At 33.2% G+C, this 25,683-nt stretch overlaps 4 protein-coding genes across 7 annotated transcripts; 3 read left to right on the forward strand and 1 right to left on the reverse strand.

Annotated features, from left to right (window-relative positions):
* Positions 1 to 484: 484 nt before the first annotated feature.
* On the forward strand, positions 485 to 5,193 carry LOC132189688 (tRNA (guanine-N-7) methyltransferase). 4 transcript variants are annotated; one of them, XR_009441054.2, is made up of 4 exons: positions 485 to 574; positions 3,460 to 3,506; positions 3,944 to 4,781; positions 4,923 to 5,193. XR_009441054.2 is itself a non-coding variant. In XM_059604457.2 (4 exons), the coding sequence occupies exon 3, from the start codon at positions 3,961 to 3,963 to the stop codon at positions 4,717 to 4,719; it is 759 nt and encodes a 252-aa protein (XP_059460440.2). In that variant the 5' UTR covers positions 485 to 574; positions 3,460 to 3,506; positions 3,944 to 3,960; the 3' UTR covers positions 4,720 to 4,764; positions 4,923 to 5,193. The 4 variants fall into 4 exon arrangements, 3 of the variants coding, with proteins under 3 accessions (XP_059460440.2, XP_088366666.1, XP_059460438.2); XM_059604457.2 differs by having other exon boundaries at positions 3,944 to 4,764; XM_088510540.1 differs by having other exon boundaries at positions 3,944 to 5,193.
* Positions 5,194 to 6,669: 1,476 nt separating this feature from the next.
* LOC132190862 (transcription repressor OFP13-like) lies at positions 6,670 to 7,299 on the reverse strand. Its single transcript, XM_059605894.2, has one exon. It carries the CDS (start codon positions 7,297 to 7,299, stop codon positions 6,670 to 6,672), a length of 630 nt encoding a protein of 209 aa, XP_059461877.2.
* Positions 7,300 to 9,146: 1,847 nt separating this feature from the next.
* Positions 9,147 to 17,434, forward strand: LOC132189033 (WAT1-related protein At5g64700-like). Its single transcript, XM_088510705.1, has 6 exons — positions 9,147 to 9,346; positions 9,473 to 9,535; positions 10,231 to 10,561; positions 11,978 to 12,139; positions 16,095 to 16,246; positions 17,311 to 17,434. The coding sequence occupies exons 1-6, from the start codon at positions 9,147 to 9,149 to the stop codon at positions 17,432 to 17,434; spliced, it is 1,032 nt and encodes a 343-aa protein (XP_088366831.1).
* A 1,783-nt stretch (positions 17,435 to 19,217) lies between these two features.
* Positions 19,218 to 24,540, forward strand: LOC148583658 (WAT1-related protein At5g64700-like). The gene is made up of 6 exons (XM_088510679.1): positions 19,218 to 19,411; positions 21,783 to 21,845; positions 21,942 to 22,275; positions 22,688 to 22,849; positions 23,574 to 23,725; positions 24,346 to 24,540. Exons 1-6 carry the CDS (start codon positions 19,218 to 19,220, stop codon positions 24,467 to 24,469), a joined length of 1,029 nt encoding a protein of 342 aa, XP_088366805.1. The 3' UTR covers positions 24,470 to 24,540.
* Positions 24,541 to 25,683: the final 1,143 nt, after the last annotated feature.

The raw sequence follows: 25,683 nt of genomic DNA on the forward strand, positions 1-25,683 counted from the left end.
GAGGCATGTCGAAAAAACAAGTTAGTCTCTAGAGTTAAATTCTGTTTACTAGCTTAACAGATTCTGATAGCGTAAAACATTAGAGTTAATAAAATTGTGATACCTGTCCTATTTAAATCAGTATCACACTAATATAATCTGTTAAATTAGTGAATGAAATTTGACTGTAGGGACTAAATTATTTTTTTAGTACTCACGGACCTTTGAATTCATTTTAATACCACAATGACCTCAATAAACCACAACTATTAATTTTACACTTTTCCCTAACCAACTGTCTCATACAGTCATACTCTTTACCCATGCAGTTTTTCTTTTGTCAAAGCGTTGAGATATTATACAAACAAAAGCTCAGCCCTTCCAAGGGGCCCGTATGAGTGACGTTACCCAACCGTAAATGGACCAGATTTGGGTCCAGCAAGCAGATGGGCTCAACTATGAAGCAAGCCCATATTCAAATCTCTTTCAATCGCCCTATTATTAAATTTATCTTCCAAAAACTTTCTTCGTCTGTCAGAGCAACCATCTGAAGGGGGCTTCATTCTTCTTCCGTCCGTCCGTCCACCTCCATCAGGCATGCCTTTCTTTTTTCTCTCTTTTTATTTATTTATTTATTTTGATAATAATGTTGAAAATATCAGAAAAGCTCTGTCATTGATGGCTATGCTCACTGGTTTTTAGTAGGTTAAGCCGCTTGTGTTTGTGTATATTTTTGTTCTTCGTCTTCTTCTTTTCCCTTTTATGTTTTCTGAAAAGAGAGTAGGGCTAGATAGGCATGAATTTACAGTATATTTTCTGCTTGTTGTTTTCATTAATACTCTCTCAGGTGGGTCGCCGTAATCTCTTAGGAATTTTTTGTTTCAAAAAAGAAAAAAAAAAAAAATTGAAACGTAATGATTAATACTGTTTGGGCTTCTGGTTGTACAACATTGAACTTCAAAAGAGTTGGCCGGGTTCTTCTTGGAATGTTTTTGCAAAAATTTTGGATTGGTAAGGTGATTTTTGTACCAGCTTTAAAAAGTAATTTTACAAGGCAGATGACTTACTTTCTTTGTTAGCTTAAAATTGTAATGTAGTTCCTTGTGTTGGTATGCAAATAAGGTCATACTAAATAGCCTTGTTGGAATGTGGTTGGCTAGTTATAAAGGCATTGTTTATAGGTTTTATTTTCATAGTGGAAGGGGGCAGTGTATGGCGGAGGCTGCCATGGACATTCTAAGGGTAGGAAATGATGATATCTGGTGATTATTGTGAGGTCAATGTGCAGATGTAATTGATGTGGATAAAATATCAAAATCTGATGCACCCTATGTAGGGTTGTAATCAAACTAAGTCGAGTCGAATACTTATTGTTTAGACTCAGCTTGACAAAAGTATGTACAGGCTCAAGCACTGCTGGAGCTTGAGTCAAGCTCCTGAAGAATGTTTGAACTTGGCTCAACCAGAATCAGCCAAGTCTGAACTCGAATAAACCAGACAAGGCGAGCTCAAGCTCAAGCTCGACTCAAATTTCCGTTTAGATAGACAAAGAAACACTCATATCTGTGGCATTGAAACAAAATTCCTAAAGAAAACAAACCGATCTCACAAAGGCAGAGGTCCTTGGGATCTGTGATGGAGCTAAATACAACAAAAGTAGAGGAAGAGGAGCTTCTAGGTCACATGGTCCTTGGAGGAAAGAGCATAGCATAGCAGATGATAGTGATGAAGATTTTTATGGCTTCTTTGATCTTGTTGGTCGAAGAGGGAGTCAAAGAGAGAAGATTTTGGAGAAAGCTTATCTCGTTGGTCAAAGAGAGAGAAGATATGGTGAAAAGCGTATCTAATGGTTGTTGAAGCCTGTGGTTATGGAGAGAGAATAATTACTTTGTAGTTTTTTGATAAGCACATTTACTTATTCTCTTGTCAAAAAATCAAAAGAATTTTTTTGCCACGGTGGAAGAATTTATATCTTCCATTGTGCTATCTATAAAGAAAAAGGTAAGCCAACTAGATATTCTCGGCTGTAGTGGTGGTTAAACTTGTTGCTTTGATGTCAATTTTTGAGTAATTGAAAAAGGAAGGTGCACCCCCCTAGCATAGCAGATGATAGTGATGAAGATTTTTATGGCTTCTTTGATCTTGTTGGTCGAAGAGGGAGTCAAAGAGAGAAGATTTTGGAGAAAGCTTATCTCGGTTGGTCAAAGAGAGAGAAGATATGGTGAAAAGCGTATCTAATGGTTGTTGAAGCCTGTGGTTATGGAGAGAGAGAATAATTACTTTGTAGTTTTTTGATAAACACATTTACTTATTCTCTTGTCCAAAAATCAAAAGAATTTTTTGCCACGGTGGAAGAATTTATATCTTCCATTGTGCTATCTATAAAGAAAAAGGTAAGCCAACTAGATATTCTCCGCTGTAGTGGTGGTTAAACTTGTTGCTTTGATGATGTCAATTTTTGAGTAATTGAAAAGGAAGGTGCAACCCCCCCCCCCCCCCCCCCCCCCCCCCGCGGCCAATAAACAGGCACACGCAAGAAGAAAACAAGAGAAAGAAATCCTTCAATTATGTTATTTAAGCTTTTGAATTTTATTATTATATGGTGGGGAAGAGGATAATATATTTCTGCAGATAAAAAAGATAAAATAGTACAGAAAGGGCCATAATACATTATTAGCTCAAATCTCCACCCCTTTGCAATCTAGGAGTTAAAATTTGACTAAACACTATTTGTTGACAAAATATCAAACACTACCTTGAGTTTTAGGTCAGTATCAGACCACTTCATGAGTTTCTAAGTTTTGCAATCAGTTCATGTGTTTTACTTAGCTTTTAAATAGATTATTTCATCTATTTTTCCGTCAATTTTCTGACAGAACCCATATGAATATACAAATATACCTCAGAGAAAATATTTGTCCAATTCTTTTTTTTTTTTTAAGAAAAAAAAAAATTGGATTGCTGGAAGTTGGGGTGGACCTTCCAGCAGGCCACCCCACCCTACTTCCTCCCTGGGGTCGCCCCACCCCCCAACATACGGCTAGGGTAGCCTCACCCTCGAGTGGAGAAGGGTGGGTGGGGTGCCACCAATCCTCCATTCATGGAGGATGGATAACCACATCTCTCCTCCACGAGATGGGTGGCTATCCGTCCTTCTCCTGTTTAGGAAGGAGGGTTGGGTTGCCCCCACATTTTTTTTTTGGCAATTATTTTAGAAAAAAAAAAAATTCTTCAAGGGTTAGTTCTGTTAGAAAATGGAAAGAATGATCTATTTGCAAAACGAGTAAAACCCATAGAGCTTATTACAAAAATTAAATACCCAAATGGTGATTTGATGCTGATCTAAAACTCATGGTAATGATTTATATTTTCTATTATTAATATTTGGACTCCCACACGTATCTTCTCATTTATTCATTTTGTTTATATATTTACTTTAAGGATGACCCTTATTTAACCATTTCAGTTGTGGGTGTGCAGCATTTTGGGCTCCTGTCGGCCATTTTTTCACTGAGGGAGAGGATTTGGTAAGTGATGGAGCATTTTTAAGGTTTGGATTATATATAGTATTAGACATATTGGATTTTAACTAGTTTTAAATGCAAAACAAGCCGAATCAAGTTCATACATGAGCAGTCCACAAACCTAAATCGATTCAAGTCGCTCTTGGCTTGTTTAATAATTAAGTCAAAATTCTTGTTCAGACTTCTGAACTCGGGTTGAGCTTATACAAACCTTACTCGAGCTGTATATGAACAGCTTTAATCTTATATTATTACAATTCCTTGCACTTAATTTCTGAATTTTATAATATTGAGGGCTTTTGTGCTTAGCAGTTAGCATACATCTTCTGAAGAAGACTTTGATTAATAATTAAGAAAAGCACATTATTTGGTACTGCATTTTAATCTCCCTAAGTATGGGCAGAGGTGTCTTGAAAATCTCACTGGCTATCATGATACAGCTTTGCAGAAAAGAACCATGTTGGAAAACAAAGCAAACCCAACTATCAGCAAGTCAACAGGCCTGCCTCGGAAGCGTTTCTACAGAGCGCGAGCACACAGCAACCCGTTAAGTGATTCTCACTTCCCAATACCAATCTCTCCTTGTCAAGTTGACTACTCACTTCATTATCCTCAGTTATTTCCTTCATCTGATAAGATTGATGGTGCCAAGAAGATCCAGTTTGCAGATGTTGGTTGTGGTTTCGGAGGACTGCTAATTAGTCTTTCGACCCTTTTCCCTGAGACCCTAATGATTGGGATGGAGCTTAGGGATAAGGTAACAGAGTATGTCAAGGAGCGAATTTTAGCACTGAGGGTGGGAAATCCAGGTCAATACCAAAATATTTCAGTGGTTCGGACAAATTCCATGAAATATATACCAAATTACTTTGAGAAAGGACAGCTTTCAAAGATGTTCTTCTTGTTTCCAGATCCTCACTTCAAAGAGAAGAATCATCGTCGTCGAGTGATAAGTACACACCTTTTAGATGAGTATGCTTATTGTCTTGGGGTTGGTGGGATTATATACACGATCACAGATGTGGAAGAGCTTGGAGAGTGGATGAAGGCTTGTTTAGAGAGTCACCCCCTGTTTGAAGCCCTCACAAAGGAAGAGCTTGAAGCGGATCCGGTTGTAAAGCTCTTGACTTCTGCAACAGAGGAAGGACAGAAGGTTGCTAGGAATGGTGGACAGACTTTCCAAGCAGTTTACAGACGCGTTATGCCATCACTATAATACATTGGAGAAACTCAGACTGTCCAAGCTTAGTTGTCTTAATGGGTGATTAGCTTGCTATGGTAGCATATTGTTGCTCAGTTAGTCTTCATTAGGATCATTTAGTCTTCGAAATCTCTGATGTGCAATTTATTGTGTTATTGAGATTACAAACAATAAAAGTGTGCGATAGTTATAATTTGACTTGTTCTTACTTTTGTCAGGTCTTCGGACAATGGGCTTAGGCTTGATGCAGCAATATCACATCTTCAGTGAAGAAGGGTAATGCCCCACGGCATGAATCTTTCTCCTGATTTTCTGTTGCTTGTTTCATTGAGATAGTGAATTGTATGTCAACAGCTTACTGTGCACATGGATGGATTAGCATCAGATGCATTTGCTTCACATTTGTGTGCTACATTTCTTGATGTACAAAATATATGCTGCAGCTGATTATAAAGCTTTTTGGGCTGAAACTTGAGGCCTTTCCTTTCATTATGCCTGTGGTATTTGGAAAATAGTTCTATTGTTAATCGGAAGCCATTTAAAATTCTCATGAAATAAGTGTAATAAATGTGTTAGGGTAGCATTATGCTTTCGAAAAGAGATACTATACATCTTCACCTGATTCTTCTTTCATTCTTCATCTTTTCAAAATCACTATTGCATTTGTAGGGCTCATGTGTAGGATCCATATGGCCCCATAGATCTAATGGTAATTTAAAAAAAATTGGGAGGATAGGAGACGAACCAAGGGAGGAAATAAAGCATTTTTCTTTTCCTTTTGCCTTTTCGGAATAAAGATCATTTCAACAAAATTATGTGCTCCAATCGGACAAAGTTTCTTATGTGACACAATAAATCATATTTAATAGCCCAACTATGAAAGAAAATCTATGCTCCAATTTAAATCATATTTAATAGCATTTCTCATTTAGTTATCTCCCTTAGGATCCTTTCCATATCAAATAATTATGGTCTTAATTTAAAATTAATGCATCTAAATGTGTATATGAAGGAATTAGGTTCATTTCCAATCAATTTGAACTGAATAATATTCAGTTAGTTATAGTGAAGGGATATTTTTGTCCCATCAAAAAGTGAAAAGGCAAAAATACACATTTACTATAACTAATTGGATATTATCCAGTTCAAATGAACTGGAGATAATCATGTTCTGTATATGAAGTAAATGTTGACACATTTTTTTTAAAAAAAATTAATTAATGTGAAATTATGTATATCATTAAATGCACCAACTTTAAATCCTGACAATAAAATAAATGGAAAAAGATCTTCTCCATTTCAAATCCCCTTCATTTCTTCCAATTAGTGCATTTAGAAGGGTAGTGTTGTCCAAAAAAATTAACTTAAAAAACATTTGGACATTTTGCCCTTCTAAATGTATTAACCAGAGGAAATTGAAGGAATTTGAAATGGAAATGATTATTTTCCGAAATAAATACTCCCAATTTTATTTGAAGTGAAATATTTTTATTTTCAAATAAAATAAAGCGAAAAATGCAAAATTAGTCATTGTTATTTACAATTAGCTCCATGTGTTATCAAAATAAACTAAAAGATCTTTAAGGAATGCCAAAAAAATAATTTAGTCCATACAGTCAAATTTCGTCCACTAATTTAACAGATTCCATTAGTGTGACACTGACTTCAATATGACAAGTATCATAATTTTATTGGTTCTAACGTTTTACGTTATCAGAATTTGTTAAATGAGGAAATGAAAAAAAAATTTGGCATACCTCAATGATATTTGAGTTTATTTTAAAACCACAAAAAATTAATTGCAAATAAGGAAAACCACGAGAATCGATTTTACATTTTTTCTTAAAATAAAAAAGGAGCCTTGTCCCTCCCAAACCCCCTTAATTGGAAGGGTGAAATAATTTTTCAGTTTTTTCTTGTGTGTGTGTGAGAGAGAGAGACAGAGACACAGATTGTGAGCATCCTTCATCCAAGCAACTCTACAAGTACATGAAAAAATGCGCTTAATATGTACTCTTGGCACTTGTTCTCGTTAAGCTCCAAGTAACAAAGCACAAGCTCTTCCAAGTAATCCCAATCTACGGTTAGATTACGCTCTAATCTAGACCCCACCATCTCCATCATGGACCGTCGGAACTCCGTGTGCGGCTCCAGCGTGTACATTACAACGGTGAGGGAGGCCCCGGGGAGTTTGACGCCTTCTCCGCTGACACTTGTCGGCTGGCGATGGGTCCCACGGAGTTGAACATCCTCTGCTTCTCTTCCACGTTCCTTGTCGATGTTTCCGGGTTCGCACGCGCTTATTCGAGCGTCTTCGGCGAGTGATCTCAACGCGCCCGTTTGAACGAAGAACCTCGAGGTCCCATGGAGGTTTTTTGGTGTTTCCGTGCATCTGGGTGATTCTATGAGAAACTCCTTCGACGATTCTGCTTGACCCATGATATCATTGTGGCCGTTGGGTGGGTTCTGATTGACGGTGTTGGATGATGAGGTTTCGGTGAGCAAGCAAGCAGGCAATATCCAAGAAGCTTCAAAGCTGGATTTTGGTTTTTTGAACTTTGAAGAGTAATAATATTGAAGACTTTTTGACTCCATGGTTTCTAGTGAAAACTATGAAGAAGGGTTGGATTTGTAGGCAAATGCAATGAAGGGAGAAAGATTTGTAAAAGTGGATGAACAGATTTTGATTTCTAAGATTGCCGAATTTTAAAGAAAACACCCAAGCAAGTTTAAATGAATTTGCTAGCTTTTCCTTCTGAGATTTTGACCGTTGTAAAATCTGATGAATTTAATAATTAAGCTGCTATTTTAGCAGGTTTGTGGGGGATCCGGCTTGTATACATGCTGTTAAAAAAAATTGGAGGAGGAGAATTTAACTAAAGTAATTGAAGAACGCACATCAGTCATAATAAATACTAATTTTCTCTTTCATCCATTACTTCATGTTTTCATCTATTTATTAGTATTTATTATGATAGATCTGAACCCTTCAATTACTTTAATTAAATCCTCACCCTTCAATTTTCGTACAAGCTGGATCCGTTTGGGGTATTACAATAGATTTGAAGATATTTATGTGGAAAAAGTCTTGACCAAAATATTCAAAATAATTTTGTTTAAAACTAGAATCAAAGTTAATGTTGTCTAGGACTAATTGTTATCCGCCCCCTTTTTCTTGGAAAATGATCTTCTAATGAAATTGAGAGTGTCCATTTAGTGTATTTAGGAGGATAAACTTATCCAAAAAATTTACACCCCCCCTCAAAAAAAAAAAATTAAAATTATATTATCCTCCTAAATGCATTAAATTGATACTCTCTAGTTCCCTTTTTCTTTGCGGTGCACTACTTTGACATTTGGTTATTTTGCAAGAATTTCGAATCGAAGATTAGGTGTGCGTGATCATTGCATTAACACTTTAAAATTAAATGATAAAGATTTTGTCATCTTAACATTTATCACATTTATTAACTCAATATTTCTTATATTAATCATTTTACTATTTATTACTACTTAAAAATATGATAAAAATAGTAATTCCCAAGTGATCAAATCTGAAATATTTAAATTGAAAATTATAATTGAGATCTCAAAAACTAGGAAAAAGTCCACGTACTTTTCTCAAACTACTACCTTATTAACTGTGTTCTCTCCAAACTTTTAATTGGGACAGTGTCCCCGGGCCCCAATGCCAGAAAAAAGGACAAAAATGACCATTTTTTTTTATAAGATAAAAATATTCCAATAAATTCGAAAACAAACAAAATTTAATTTTTTTTTTAAAATTTCTACACATTGGTTTTTATTATTATTAGTTTTACTTTTTAATTTATATTTTTATAACTTTATTTTCGTTATTGAGAGAACATTGACAATTTTTGGTAATTTGAAGAGGACATTACCTCAATTGAAAGTCTTTTTTTTTTTTTTGTGGACATTGTCAATTGGTTAGTCATGCAATAATCAAACCTTCATGCCATTATGTGGAGATTTATTGATTTTAGGATAGAAATTTCCATCAAACCGGTTTGGAGTAAATTTCCTTCAACTTACTCTAATAAGTGACAAAGGCCAACTCTCACATGTTTTTTTTTAATATTTTAACAGTCATTTATTGTTATTTTACTAAATAGAAACTCAAACATTAATTTTTTAAAAACTCAAAAATGTTGAACGACACTTATCACTTATTAGAATAGGTTGGAGAAAATTTTCCCTCAAAATTTGTGAGGAAAATTGTGTCCTTGATTTTAATACCTGTCCTATGTTGCACTCAACAACTGCAGTCAACCAAACATTTAAGGAGGCATTCAAGTCTTGAAGTGACCATCTCAACTTTCCTTACCCCTCTTCAAAAATGCAGCCCATGATCTCTGTTCATCATGAATGGTGAAACAAAAGGTTTAAGAAAATAAGAAGAAAAGCTTGTTGGATAGCAGGAAATGGACATGACGAGGTTGTTGTCGGTGTCAGAGGAATGCACGCCATACCTGTTCCTGACATTAAACGAACTCTGCCTCGCAATTTTCATGATTTTGGTAGAATCAGTTATCTCCACTGGCATCAGTGCTCTTGTTATTGTTGTCTACGAGCATGTCATTGCCACCATTCTCTTGTCCCTTCTCGCTTTCTTCCTCGAGAAGTAAGTGCTTTCATCTTCACCCATATATATATATATATATTAGAGAATATTTGTATCTTTTTTTAAAAAAATTTCTTCTCGAAAACTATGATTTATGTTTAAGGATTGAGTTGTCTTTGGTGGCAGGAACAAGAGGCCTCCGCTGTCCTTGAAGATACTATGCTATGCATTCCTTTTGGGACTCTTGCAGTTAAGTGCAAACCTTTTTCTTCTTGTACAAATTGAAAAATTTATTTCTCAGATATTTAAACTAGTTCGGGGTGTTAGGAAATTTATCCTATTTCTCAAAGACCAATGAAATGTGAAAAATAAAAAGAAAGCAAAAAACATTCATTCATGACACCAAGATTTAAATAATTCGACTTAACAAGCAAAAAGATAAGAAAATATTTTAATTTGGCCCTTTTTTGGTGTTTTGACCTTAGTCGCTTTTGTAGTAGGGTTTCATGTGACTATATATATCTCTGTGCGTTTAATGGTTAACCACGTAAATCTATATGTTTTGTGATTGTTTGTATTTACCTTCTTTTTTATTTATTTTTTTTTGTATTTCATTGATTCTAGGAAATTTGCAAGGGTGGAACCAACGTCGTCCCAAAAAAATTAATATTTTTTTAAAAAAACATATATATATATATATATATATATATATATATATATATATATATAATTGACCTTTGAAAATTCATCCACCAAATATATATATATATATATATATATATATATATATATATATATATATATTTTAAGTAGTTTCACCCACAAACTATAATTAAGTTCTAGCTCCACCCCGGAAATATGATTAATTTCGTGACACATGGCTGTGACTCGTAAGCAATTTGTTTAAATATTATTTTATATATATAATATGCATTGTTTTGTAGGATAACTCTTTGTCAGATGCTATTGATAACGTCCCTGCAATATTTAGCATCGACCTATCAAAGCGTTGGACTGAACTTGGTACCCTCTATAGTATTTATAATGGCCCTCATCTTCGGACAAGAAAATCTCAGATGGTGGAACATCAACGGACAGGCGAAGATATGGGGTCTACTCCTCTCGGCTGCCGGAGCGTTGGCTTTAGTTTTGTTGAAGGGGCCAGTTTTGCTAACCTCTATGTTGTTTAACGTTAAAGGGACAAGTGATAGCGTCCTTGGCAGCGTCATGATCGTTGTTGCGGTGCTTGCGACAAGCTTTTGGAATATTTTAGTGGTAAGAAATAGATATCTCATATCTGCATTGTTGATCATGTAGCCTAACATTATTATTATTATTATTATTATTTGGGAAACTTCACTTACCCCCCTCAAACTTTTGCGCTTTTTGCAGACACCTCCATTGTTCAAAAACTCTCACTTTGATGTATCAAACTTTCGTTTCCTTTTACTTTTCCCTTTCCGTTAGGATTTTCTGTGAAATCCTAACTGAGGAGTGTGAAATTCCAATCTTACTCTTATTTTTTATTATTATTGTTATTATTATTATTTAATCTTGACTGGTGGGTTTACCGGTGGATCTAATCCACCCGTATTGTGATCCACAGGTCATATTATTATTATTATTAGATATTAAAAATAAATAAATAAATAGTGACGGTGTGTGACTCACCAGGGGTCACTTGTCACCCACTGTTGGGTCAAAAGTGACCCACCGGCGGGTCACAAGTGACCCCTGGTGGGTCTTGTGACCCCCGTTGGGACACAAGTGACCCCCGGTGGGTCACTTTTTTATCATTTTTTATTATTTTTTTAATATAATAATTGTAATAATAATTTTTTATTTATAAATAAGGGTAAATTTGAAATTTTAAAAAAATTTAGGGATATAAAGGACTTTTGCTTATTTGACGGTTTGATTTAACTACAAAATCTTAACGAAAGGAGTAAAGTGAAAGAAAATAAAAATTTGATAATCAAAGTGAGAGTTTTTAAACAATTGGGGAGTGTCTGCAAAAACCGTGAAAGTTTAGGGGGTAAGTGAAGTTTCCCCTTATTATTTTTATTATCATATAAATTAAATGATTAAATTCATTTCTTTCAAGCATTAGCTTAGGTTTTTGAAATAAGTGGTAATTTAATGTGGTATTAGAAAAAATGTCTTGAATTCGAACTTTATTTCATGAGAAAAGTTTGAAACTATTGTCTAGTGAGAAAAGTCAAAGCCTTTTTAAGGCATTACATCACAATGCACGCTCTAAGAGCCGTACACGTGAGTAAAATAGCATTGTTGTACCTAAACAATTCCTTTCTTAACATGACAATCCCACGACTTGAACCCATGACCTTAGATATGATATTATTTGTTAGATCAAACCTTTGACCCATATGAAAATCAATTAATGTCTAGTGAAGTAAGTTAGTCTTTTTATGGCATTTGAAAATTCACACCCTTCAATGCATGTTTTACAAATCGTCCACATAAGTAGAGTGACACTACTATTGCACCTTAATAGAGACCAAACTTGAGTTTTAATAATTAAATTCAACTATTCATATTAGCTTAAACTTTTAGGACAAATGATGATTTAACAATTAGTACAAATTTGGCTCAAGTTATATAAAAAAAGTAGAGCATATGTGCCTGGCCCATTTTTATCTTGAGCCAAACATAATCATGTAAGTTTTGCAGGGGCGTGTCAATCAGTTTTACCCAGCAGAATTGTCCCTAACAGCGATGATGAGCTTATTTGGCACAATCCAAACTGCCATAGTCTCTGCATTTGTGATATCATGGTCATCTTGGAAACTAAAGTGGGAAGGGGGGCTTGTCTTGTTCACCATATTACTTGGAGTAAGCCAAATATCTATACATACATGTTAGGGTTGGTATCTTAAATCTAATTATGAATTTTACATTATTTAATATGTTTTTATTTAAATAATCACAATATTTTGTTGAGCTAATTATAATTCATGAGATGAATTGAAGTTGGTAAACTGTAATCAATGCATGTGATTTAGGTATATTAAGTGTGACTCATGTATGAAATGTAACACTCCGACTTATAAACATGTCGAAAGTAAAAATTAAATGTCAGAATTTTTTATCTAACACTACTACATACACCATCATCGATATCAGAAGTACTCTTGTAGCGAGAATAATTATGAACAAATTTTTTCTTTATTTTTTGTTGACATCATAAACTCATCTCAAATGAAACATACCAAAGCTTCTAAATAACTTCAACTTATATAAATATTCATATTGCTATTACAGACATAATATACGTATCTAAAGATTAATATTGTTTCTTAAAAGGTGCCACAAGCGGCACATCAAAACACTACAAAACTGACTATTGTAAGTCAACGAGTCTTGAAAATATGAAAATTTACATGTGAATGTGTGAGTCTATGGGTTAGCAAGTTTAAGTATACTAACCATTTTATAATATGAGCACCCATTTTAAGAACACTTCTAACCAATGTTTATAATAACAGCTAATAGTACAGTGATAACCACTATTAGCTAATAATAACAGCTAATAGTATTCCAAATAGAGTTTGCCACCAAAATGTCATAGTTGTTAAAAATAACCACTTGAATAGAGAAGTTTGTATATATAATCATATTTCTTTTTCCATCTTCTTAATTATATAAATATAACTACCAATCTCATAATATTGATCATAAAAACAAATTCATAATATGACAATGGAAACAACGGTTAAAACATAACTATACATATCATCTACGTTAACTTTTTCATACAATATCTTTTACATATTCATACTTTCACATACTTTTCCGTTTCTTATTAACAAGAGTATCCATACTCCCACTTAACAAACTTAGTTTGTTAAGTGTATTCTCCCCACTCAACTGCTAGGTTGCTACAATTTATCTATCTTATAGCTTTGAGTTGTTAAGCAACTTTATTTTCCCCTTCCTTACATTAGGGTGTTAGGCTTATAATCCCCATAATTGTTTGACTTTTACATGCATTCTTCACATACATTATCATTCTTTTCACATGCAATATTGTAGCTTTTCGTAAAACTTGTTTTCCTTTCAAAATTCATCCTTTTCATAAACATTTTTTTTGAAAACCATATTTTCTTTTAAAACACATATGAAATATTTCAAATAACATTTATATTCATAATAAAATAATAAAGCTCAACAAAATTAGGGAAATGTTAGGTGTTCTTCTAGTTTTCTCTTGGTGTCCTCCCAACTATAATGTGATTTTTAAAATTATCGTTGAATTTGAGATTATTATTATTGACTTTTAATCTATTGATGATTTTAAAAGCCACATCACAATTGAGAGGACACCAAGAGAATACTAGAAGAACACCTAGCATTTCCCACAAGATTATATATAACATGCTTTCGTAAAATAATGCAGTGCTAGTAAGTTTATGCTTACAACTTTGGCTTAATCTGTTAAAACAACTCTTGGTAAACAACCTCTATATTTTCTATGCATTTTTTTTTTTTTAATAATGTATCTATTGATTAAACTCAAATCTCTATTTCGAAACCCTAAACCTTAGTCAAACCCTAGGGTCCTTTGATGCCTCAAGAAACCCTAATACCTTTATCGTGATAGATATCGATCGATCAGGGATCAACTGAAGATCAGTTGAGGGTCACTCAAACACTTCTAAGCTTTATGCAAAAGCTTGGTCTACCGAGGTATCTTCCGAGAAAGCCTAATGTTTCTATGATCAGTTCGGCCGATCAAAGTATTGAGCTTGGTCGACTGAGATACCCATACAACAACAACAATTTTTCAAACTGTCCTGAAATCTGAACCTTCAACCACTTCTTATGTTTAACATTTCCGTAGTCATTCTATATAACTTATATACAACAGAACTACCGATTGCAATAGTTGAAAAATGTCTATTTTTTTAAACCTTAGACAAACTAGGGTTTTATAAGAACATAATTTACATGCTTCTTTTTTATTATAAAAATACTTGGACAACATAACAATGTGTTTACGTGCGTAAACTGATCGCATGCATAACCATGTTTACGTGACTTTATAAAAATAACTTCAAAACTTTCTGTTATGAAACTTCCTAATATAACATGACCACATTCATGTTTATTTATAATTCGTGCAGTATTTTTATAATATAAACATATTAACTCGTAACAACATTAGAGCAATTTTAGTATGGTCACATATAAATTAAATTTATACAGGCATTACTACGCAGTCCTAACATATCTAACTATTGCGCATTTTGAAACTCGAGAATAAACACAGCATTATAACATCAGATTTAAAACTCTAACTAGCTAAATAATCAAAAGTTAGAGTTTTAGAAATTATACCTAGAAAACTCTACTTTTGAACATTTCAAACTTCTAGATCGAGCAGCCAATTTATAGCACTTCAACCCTCAAAAGCTCTTATGCACCCTCTTAGAAACACATCAAATGAAATGGGAGAGAGAGATATATGAAAATTGGTGTTTCAAAAATCGAATGGAAACAAGACTATATATAAAAGTAGGCAATAGAATCTCGGTTGATCGAGATGCTGAGCTTAGTCAACTGAGCCAGTAAACGTGTTGGGCAAATCATTTTTCACCAAGTGTTGTTGTTCACTAACATGTGGCTATTGTTTGCTGGAGTTAAACTTATCCATCAGACAGTTGCTATGCCACATGGCATAAAACTTCGGCTCTATGTTTTTTACATGTGTCCTAGCTCCCCACATGCACACTATGCACTTTTGGGTGACCAAGAACCCTAGCTAGATCGACCGATCTCTTGCTTAACCAAAACCCTAGTTTCAGTTCTCAATCTATTTTGTGCCTGTTTGCTCCTATTTTCTAAGTTATTCATGTAGCTCACATTCAATCATTTTAATAAGATTTTTAAATCAAGTTTATTGATAATAATAAAAGTGGGTGCTTTATTTGAAAACACTATGACATATTAACAATTATGTGATAGAATGATTTATCTTAATCATTGTAATGGAAACTTTTAGTTAATTCTATATTAGTGCATTTGAATGAAAGATCTTGCATGGTTAATACCTCAATATTTTTGGGTGATGGACATTGATCAGGATTGTTGGAACAATTGTTCTTAATATGGGATTCATAATCTCAACAAGGAATCTGATATCTCCTTAAAGTAATTTATGGAATTGATCATCTATGTGTAGGTTTAGTAATTTACGTCTTTTAGGTATCTTCCCTAAATCTATAATTAACACATTATTTCAGACTTAGTTCACAATTTTTTTCTTTACCACATGAGAAAGAGAGAGAGAAAGAAAAAGAGAGCACGCCATCTCTTACCTGCCCACTAAATAGCCATATGGGGAATAGAGAAAATGATCAAAATGTGTGCGTTGGGAGCAACTACAACAAATTTTTAATCTTCTTATTGTTTTCCGGAATAAAAAGAAAATATTCTTTGTGTTTTAAAATTTTTCTTTCCTGTCTTTTATTTTTTCTTCTAAGAAATATTAGCAAACAAATCAAATACAAACACTCTTGAAAATACAAAATTAATGTTCACATTTATATTATATTAAAACACTTTTCAAGAAAAAAAAAAAAAAAATCCAAAACACATGCACAAACAATGCTTTAGTTTTTCTCTAGCTCGATTAATTTAGTTTTTGATTGAGGAAGAAAATGACAAAAAGACAAGTGGGAATTTTTTTATTTTTTATTTTTTTGTAATGCATGGTTTGCTTTTTCAAACATCATCCTAACAAGTATATATATATATTTTATGTACTTTTGGGTTTGGTGAATTGTAGGGAGTTGTGGTGACAGGGTTATCATATTATGGGATGACGTGGTTAATTAAGAAGAGGGGGCCCGTGTTCGCAACGGCATTTAACCCACTTCTTATCGTTTTCTCATTTCTTCTACAGACATTTTTACTAGGAAATTCTGCATATTTGGGCAGGTATGTCTATATTAATATGTGCATTTCTAATTTTATTTTTTAATTTTCTTCCTCTATATATGGCCCAAAATGCTATTGCAAGAATAAGGGCTACAATGGGTTTTTCATATTTTGAGCCACAGCACAAGCACAAGTTCAATTTTTGTTTTTACTTTAGAGTTTTTAGACTATTTTTTGCTTTCACATCTTTCAAGCAATCAATTTTTTTTTTAACATTCTTGCCAATTGCACAATGATAACTATGAATCACTGATATCATTTTGTTGGGGGAAGATTGACACTTTAGAGTGCTAGAATGAGATTTGATATGCAATTTGGTACTCTACCTTGTAGCTAGCCAATCTGAATTTTACATCTATCATTAATTGTAGATTTCAAGGTACCAAATTCACTTTTAATGTTACATTATGAATTATGAGTTTCTATCTAACCAAATACAGTAAATAGTAGCAGCCCAAGCAAGTCTACTCACTCTAGTCTTGAAGTTCTTGCCTTTCAACAAGCTCACTGCCTAGTTGAGCTCATCAAGCAATACGCTCGTTTGCTTAGAAAAACATACTCTTAACACTTTACAAAATCTCCTTTTGAAAGAATATTTAAATACAAATAATCTCTGCTTTGATATCATGTGGAATACGACTTATTTCAAAAGTTTAAATTGATAGATATAGTTAAATTTCATTATTTAATTAATACTTTAATACTCAATCTTAGGTATAGAACCATAAACATATGAAATATTTTAAAATAAATGGTGGATAAATTGTAGAGTCAATGTTAAAACTCAAGGCTTTTGTTGTGGTAACTTGTTAAACTATCACTTGTCTCAAAAGCTTTAGCTAATAAAAAAAATAGTAAATTTAATCATTTAATTAATATTTTAACAATTACTGCAAATTTACGTTAGTGGTTACATGCTTCTAGTTCTTCCACTTTTTATTTATTTATTTTGTTGTAAAGAATATAATTGATCTATCTGCACATTAGAGTTGACTAAGAAACTAAGGTGTAGAGAGTCAATTAAGTTTAAATTTATTTTGCTTATTCCTTATAATATTGTGTAGCATCATAGGAGGAGTTTTGGTTATATTGGGCCTTTACCTAATTCTATGGGCAAAAGCCAATGACATGGAGAAGGAAAGGACTGTGGCGAACAATTCTGTTTATTCTCCCTTGGTTCAAGCATGAAAGAGGAAGGTGAGAGTTCAACAAGAAGCTGAAATTCTTGAGATACAAGATCTATGCATACACATTTCTTTGGCTCAAATGATTTGGTTAAATGGCCAAAAGCAGAAATTATTCAATTATTTGACTCTAAATTCTAATAGTCAATGCATGATATTTTACCCTAAACATGCTAAATTTAGATTTTGTTATGATTTTTCTATTTAAAAATTGGCTGAGAAATTGTGGTAGATAAATTTTTGATGTCAAGGGATGGACAGTATTGTATTATCATGATTTTTGAGGTTGATTTCTAGTTATCAACTTACTTCCTCTTACTTAAAAAATTTTAAATTTTTTTTAAAAAAAACTTAATTTCCTCTTGTGAAATGTATTTATCTTTTGCAGGCAAGATACAATAGACATATTTCACAAAAGCTAGATTAACACAAAAAAAGAAAAAAAAAATGCGGAAGCGATTGAAAGAAAAGATAAAGAGAAACAAAGCTCCCCTCATACTTTCATGCATTTTGAAATTATTCTCTCAAAGTACAAAAACTCTCAATTTAAGGTATTGAACTTTTAATTTTTTTCAATGTCTCAATCCGTTAGGGTTTTCTATTAAATCAATTTAAAATTCCCAAAATACCCCTGTTTTAATTAAAAATGATAAAAAAAAATATTGCAAAGATTGAGACATATGTATTTTTTGAAATTTTCGTTAAATCGTAACCAATGCATGTATCTTTAGAAATTTTTATTTTATTTTTTATAATAAAAATAGGGGTATTTGGAGAATTTTGACAAAATTTAATGAAAAAACTGAACGGAGAAGAGACATTGCAAAAAATTAAAATTTCAATACCCTAAGAAAAATAATTTCAAAACGTGTGGAAGTTGAAGAGGTTAAGTAAATTTTTCCAAAAATGAATATAATGTTCCAAAACACTTTGCTTAATCCAGGAATCATTGTTTACCCTTTCATCCTTCTCAAAAAAGGAGACAATCTTACCCTCCATACATTACAAGCGAACCTCACCTTAGTAATTCACTAAATCTTTAGTTAGGAATGTTCAAAGCTGCTCAATAAATCTGTAGATTGGGATGCTCAGAAATGGGCTCATGTCCTTCTCACAATGGTAAAAAACACCCGTCACACCACGCTCAATACTTTAGTGCCATCGGACTAGGATAGACATTCAAGTGCAACGATTAAATATTTAGGGGTAAAAAGACGGTTACGGTTAATGATTATTGACTAAGAACCGCTAACCATAACCTCTTAAACAGTTAGTAAAATTTACTAATTACCTCCACTAATTACCTAGACGGTAAACCGGTAGTTAGCAGTTAATAATCATAATAACCCTTCTAACTGTTTCTTAAAAGAAAATTTAAAAAAAAAAAAATTAAAAATTAAAAAAAAAAAAAAAAGAAAACCAAAACGACATAGTTTACGACTCCCCTATGTATATCGGTCAGGCATCCAATACTCAAAAACTTTGATGTCATTATGTTGTGGAGATGGATTTTGATATTTTAATGCTTGTTCTACGTTGTACCGAACCCCCAACACGTGCGGTGGGGTAGCTGTAAGTTCTGGTGGTCAACCGAACATTCAATGAGGCCTCCAAATCATATCCTCTATATATATATATATATATATATATATATATATATATATATATATATATATATATATTACCATCTCAACATCAGCCCATCTGTTGAGTGAATGGTGAAACAAAAGGAGTAAGAAGAAGAAGAAGAAGAAGAAAAGCTTAATGTTAGAGAGCAGGAAGTGGACATGACCAGGTTGTTGTCGGTGTTGGAGGAAAGCTCGCCATATTTGTTCCTGACGTTGAACGAACTCTGCCTTGCAGTTTTCATGATTTTGGTAGAATCAGTTACCTCCACCGGCATTAGTGCTCTTGTCATTGTTGTGTACGAGCATGTCATCGCCACCATTGTCTTGTCGTTTCTCGCTTTCTTCCTTGAGAAGTGAGTGCTTTCATCTTTACCTATGTATATATAGCTTGTCGTTTAGTACTGTTAATAATTTAGTGGTGAAACTACTCTGTGGGATGAAACAGAGTAGTATGTTCATCCAACCACTGCTAGCAAAAAGGAGAAAAAGAAAAAAGGAAAAAAAGAATATATTTTCCCTCGTATGAGTGCATGAATTTGAGCTATCTATAGATATAAGTTCACCTCGAATGACTTGGAGGATCTATGTTGTAGTTTAAGCAACAGTCAAAATTAAATCTCTCAAAATCTTTATTTATTTTCTTTCTCCTATTAAAAGCTTCTTAAAGTAAGTCAACTTTGAGATTCAATTTTAACCGTTACTTACACTTCAGCATACATTCTATTATTAAAATAATTGCATGTAAACCAAATCCTGACTTTTAATGTCAATCAGATTTCTATAGGACTTTTTTAGACCAAAAAAGGAAAAGAAAAGTAAGAAAATGTATTAGAATCTAAGGCTTGCAGAGGTTGTGTCCAACTCTCTTGGTAACTTTGGTCTTGATTGTTTCCTTCAGATTATTATCATGAAGCCGATATTGACAGCTTTTCTTGTGTTTGGATGGGTGGAAGTGGAGATATCTGAATTGGGATTCTTTTCCCCTCTATCCACCATTTCCTTTCTTCCCAGTTTGGGAGGAAAAGGGAGGGAGAATTTTCAAAGAAGGGAAAATTCTCTAGTGCTGATACTTGGGAGTAGCTTAGATCAAGAAAACCAGTAGTTGATCGGTGGGAAGTCTTTTCTCTTGCTTTGGAGTGTGGTTAGCTGTGCATAATAGCCTTCCAATCGGGGACAGATTACTAAAATGGGGTTATAAACTTATAAGGGTGAAGTGCATTGTGTGTTTTCAAATGTGGCTTTTGTGTCAGAATTTGGATGGAGGGGATGAGAAGATGTAATGTGTGTGATCCTCCCTTAGATTGGGATGCTGTTGTGAGTCTGGGGAAGCAAGAATGGAAGAGAAAATCTCTAATGGCCCGCTGATATTTGTAAATTGGCTTTCAGTGCTTCAATCTATAATATTTGGTGGAACCCAGTATGGGAGCCATCCAAAAACAGAGGACCAGATGATGGAGAGAATTTCTAGGGAAATTTGAACTAGAATTCTGGGGAAAGGACAGTTTAAGAGGACTCTTGAAAATGAAGCAATTTGTAGAAACTGGAATATCAAATTGGAAGTGCTGAATTAGTAGCATTCTGTTAGCTTCTGCAGTCCTTGTTGCAGATTGTTTGTAGCTGAAAAATGGCCTTGTTTTCTTGTTTGTTGAGTTTCTGCAGAAATTTGTTCTACAGATTGTTGGGGGGGGGGGCCTTGTTTAGTGGTTTTGAGTTTCTGTAGTGCTTCTGCACAAATATTTTCTGATCATCTCATTTGAAAATCAATCAATTTCAGTGAAAAAAGTAATATCCTTTTATGGCTTTCAAAATCGAACCTCATAAAACATATTCTAAAGTCATCCACATGAGCAGAGAGGCACTGTTGCACCTCAACGTGATGCTCCCGTGACTCGAACGCATGATTTGGCTCTAATACTATTTGTTGGATCATGCTTGTAATTATCTCATTTAAAAATTAATTGGTTTGTGTGTTTGTTGTTAATAGAAATTTTATTTATGGGTAAAGTCCACATACCCCCCTCAAACTACCACCTAATTGACAATGTCCCCCAAAGATTAGCAATAAGACAAAAATACCCCTATAGATTTCTCAATAAGACAAAAATACTCCTATAAATTCAAAAAAAAAAAAAAATTGATTTTTTTAAAAAACGAAAATTTTTAATTTAAAGATAATATTTTTTAAAAAAATTTTAAAACAAAAATTTTTAATTTTTTTTTTAAAACGGAAATTTTTATTTTAAAAAAAAACTATTTTTTTATTTAGTTTTTTTTTAAAAAATTTCATTTTATTAAATGAAAATTTTATTTTTTTAAACGTAAATCTTTATTTAAATAAAATTATAAAACAAAAATTTTTGAAAAAAAAAAACGAAAATTTTCAATTTTTTTTTTTTAAAAAAAAATTGTCCATCGTTTGGAGATTTGTTTTTTTGTTAGTTTTTTTTCTTTTTTTTTTTTTTTTTTTTTTTTAAGGGTAATTTCGTCATTGGGGGGGGAAACATTGTCACAATTGAAAGTTTGGGGAGGACATTGTCAATTGAGTGGTAGTTTGAGGGGGTTATGTAGACTTTCCCCTTAATTTATTCATTTAACAAAAAAAAAAAAAAAAGGAAAATGAGAGAGAAAAGAGGAATTAGACAATGTTCAATTTATTTATTTATTTATTTATTTTCCTTGAAAACTATGATTTATGTTTAAGAATTGAGTTGTCCTTGGTGGCAGGAACAAGAGGCCTCCCCTCTCCTTGAAGATACTATGCTATGCATTCCTTTTGGGACTCTTGCAGTTATGTGTAAAGCTTTTTCTTCTTGCAGAAATTGGAAAATATATTTCTCAGATGAATTATTATTAACTTATATATATACATTAATTGTTTTGTAGGATTACTCTTTGTCAGATGTTATTGACAATGTCCCTGCAATTTGTAACATCGACGACCTATCAATGCGTTGGCCTGAACTTGGTCCCCTCGATAGTGCTTATATTGGCCCTCATATTCCGACAAGAAAATCTCAGATGGTGGAACATCAATGGACAGGCGAAGATATGGAGTCTGCTCCTCTCGGCTGCCGGAGCTCTGGCTTTAGTGTTGTGGAAGGGGCCAGTTGTACTAACCTCCATGTTGTTCAACATTCAAGCAACAAGTGATGGTGTCCTCGGCAGCATCATGATCATTGTTGGGATCCTTGCGACAAGCTTTTGGATTATTTTAGTGGTAAGAAAAAGATTTTCCCTAGTTGATCTACCCTAATATTATAATTAGGGGTGCCAATTCGCGTGTTGAGTTTGGAACGTAATGAGATATGGATAAAAGACTATATAGGTCAATATTAACTCAATCTATAATTAAACGGGTCAGACTCTTCAACCTTAATCTACGGTTTTCATGTCGGGTTTGCGGGTCATGTCAAAAATTGTCAGCCTTAAATGTCGTATGTCGAGATTAGTCATGTCGTAGTATGGGTATAAGATAAACTCTAACCTAAACCATTTAGTTAAACAGGTCAAACCCTATAACCTTAACCAACTGATTTCTCGTTGAGTTCATATCAAATTGTGAGTGGTGTCAAAAATGCATTTCGCCCCTTTTTATTTTAGTGGTTAACATGGTAATGAAATTCTTGCAGGGACATGTCATTCAGTTTTACCCAGCGGAACTGTCCTTAACGGCGATGATGAGCTTATTTGGCACAATCCAAACTGCCATAGTCTCTATATTTTTTATATCATGGTCATCTTGGAAGCTAGAGTGGGAAGGAGGGCTTGTCTTGGTCACCATATTACTTGGAGTAAGTTAGGGTTGGTATCCTAAAAGCTAATTATGAATTTGATATTATTTAATTTTTTTATTTAAATAATCATAATATTTTGTTGAGCTAATTATAATTGATTAGCTGAATTGGTTTTTTTCTCTTTTATGTATGCATTGCATGTGATTTAGGTGTAAGTATGACTCATGTATAGAAGATCTAAATTACAACTTCCTAACAGCTCTTTTAAATTGAGTTTATTGATAATAAGAAAAGTGGGTGCTTTATTTGAGAACACTATGACATATTAACTACTATGTGATTGAATGATTTATCTTACTCACCATATTAATAGCTTAAGCGATATATGTTACTTTTAGAAACTACCTCTTTCAAACTAGTTTATAAGAAATTTCTGTCCAATAGAAAAAATGATCAAAAGGATGTTGTGAGCAACTAAATCAATGTTTTAAAAAAGAGAAAATCTTCGTGTTTTAAAATTTTTATTTTATTTAATTTTTTTACTTTTTCTTTCCAAAACGAAAACATTAACAAACCATTCTAATACTAAACATTACAAAACAAAAAAAAAAAAAAAAAAAAAAAAAATTACCTTTATACCACGTCAAAATACTTTTTTAAACCCAAAACACATTAACATTAACAAACAATCTCCATTGATTTAGCTTTTCAAACATCACCCTAACAAATATATATAGTTTTCATGTACTAACCTACCAGTTTTGGGTCCGGTGAAATGCAGGGAGTTGTGGTGACAGGGTTATCATTCTATGTGATGACATGGTCCATTAAGAAGAAGGGCCCAGTGTTCACAGCAGCATTTAACCCACTTCTTGTCGTTTTCTCATTTCTTCTACAGACATTCTTATTGGGGAATTCTGCACATTTGGGCAGGTATGTCTGCACATTCTGTATTCCACTATATATGACCCAAAACGATATTCAAATAATAAGGGCTAGAATGGGTTTTTCATATTTTGTTCCTAAGATTTTAACACAAATGCAATTTTTTGTTTTTCCTATAGAATTTGTTAGACTACTTTTTCTTTTATTTTTTCTTTTTTTTCCTTCTCTATTTAAGAAAGCACTCGAGTTCTTTGAACCATTTTCTTTGAACTTCCCATTCCGTTTTTATTGTTATTGAATGAGAATTAATTGGCTATAAATGTTATACCACAACCACCAATCGATTTTTCTGACCAAGCATACTCTTGACACTTTTCAAAATCTTTATTTTGAAAGATTACTTAAATACAAATGACCTCCGCTCGGATACCATGTCAAGTTATGACTTATTCCAAAAGTTTGAATTAATAAAAATATGTGAATTTAATTATTTATTTTATTCCATAATCAAAGTCAATGCAATTTTCTTTATTGGTCATATGCTTCCAAACAAGTTTTTTTTTTTTTAAAAAAAAGAGTGATTATGTCTAAAATTTTGAGTTGACGAAGAAACTAAGGTGTAATTTCTTTTCTGATTAAATTCATTTTGTTAAATCCTTGTTGTGTAGCATCATAGGAGGAGTTCTGGTTATATTGGGTCTTTACCTGCTTTTATGGGCAAAGGCCATTGACAAGGAGAAAGAAACGACTATGGCGGATGATTCTGTTTACTCTCCCTTAGTTCAACCATGAAAGAGGGAGACAAGAATTCAACAAGAAGCTGTAATTCTTGAGATACAAGATGTATGCATAACCATTTCTTTGGCTTAAGGTTAATGACCTAAAGCATAAATTATTACATTAATTGATTCTAAATTCTAATAGTCGATGTGCAATATTTGACCCTCATTAAGCTAAGTTTAGATTTATTATTATTATTATTATTAGTTATAACAAACGAGTATCTTCATTGATATAAAATCAATTTGAATCAAAATGCTCCATTATACAATGCCAAAGATACAAGTTGAAAACTCTACGGCCCCAACACTATCTATGACATACCCAATAGCCTCTAGGGCTATTACAAAACAATACCTTAAAAATGCCATCATTACAATCAGTAGCATAAACCGATGTCTCTAGTCACTGTCTCTTTCATTAATGACAATTCTTCCATAAACTTGATAACTCGTCTGTCATCAGTCAATAGTTTACTCTCAGAAAAAACCAGAAGAAAACAAAAGACTTACCAGAAACCATTTCGTTACTCTTAAGCAAAACTTAAGAAAACAATAAATCCAAGATGTGCTGCAGCTAGAGCAACATCATATTTGTCTTATTCAAAAGCAAAATAAAAAACACAAAATAAAAAAGAAATAGTAAAAACCACCCCAATCTTAGTGGCCAGCAGAATTATGCATGAAGGCTGGCAACTAGAAGAAGGGGTGGCCTTGAGCACGGTGAGTGGTAGTATGGATGGACAGAATTGATGGAAAAAGCCAGATCTGATTCTGAAGAAAATAGATTTAAAAACTCCATCAGATCCGGTGGGATGGCGGTGCGCATGATAGGCCAGTAGAGAGTCTAGATGGTAGATCTAAGCAAAGGAAGAAAGAAGAGAAAGGGGGGGGGGGGGGGGGGGGGGGGGGGTTGTTATGGTGGGTGTTTCCCTCCTCCCCTGGAGTGTGAGTCTTGGTTGTTTTACTTGGTGATTTATCAAGTGCTAAGTTTAGATTTTTGTATTAAAAATTGGCCGAGAAATTGTGGTAGATAGTGCAATGTAGATAATATTTCTATGTCAATGGACGGACAATATGGTATGACCATGATTGCAGAAGGTTGAATTAGAGTTATCAACATACTTTCTCTTTTGATAGACATATCTCACAAAAGCTACATTAAGATTTTTTTTTTTAGAGGAAAAAAAAGAAGGCAAAGCCAATTGAAAGAAAACGATGAATGTA

Source organism: Corylus avellana, chromosome 9, assembly GCF_965113065.1.
Source record: "Corylus avellana chromosome 9, dhCorAvel1.hap1.2, whole genome shotgun sequence".
In the NCBI taxonomy this organism is placed as follows: Eukaryota; Viridiplantae; Streptophyta; class Magnoliopsida; order Fagales; family Betulaceae; genus Corylus; species Corylus avellana.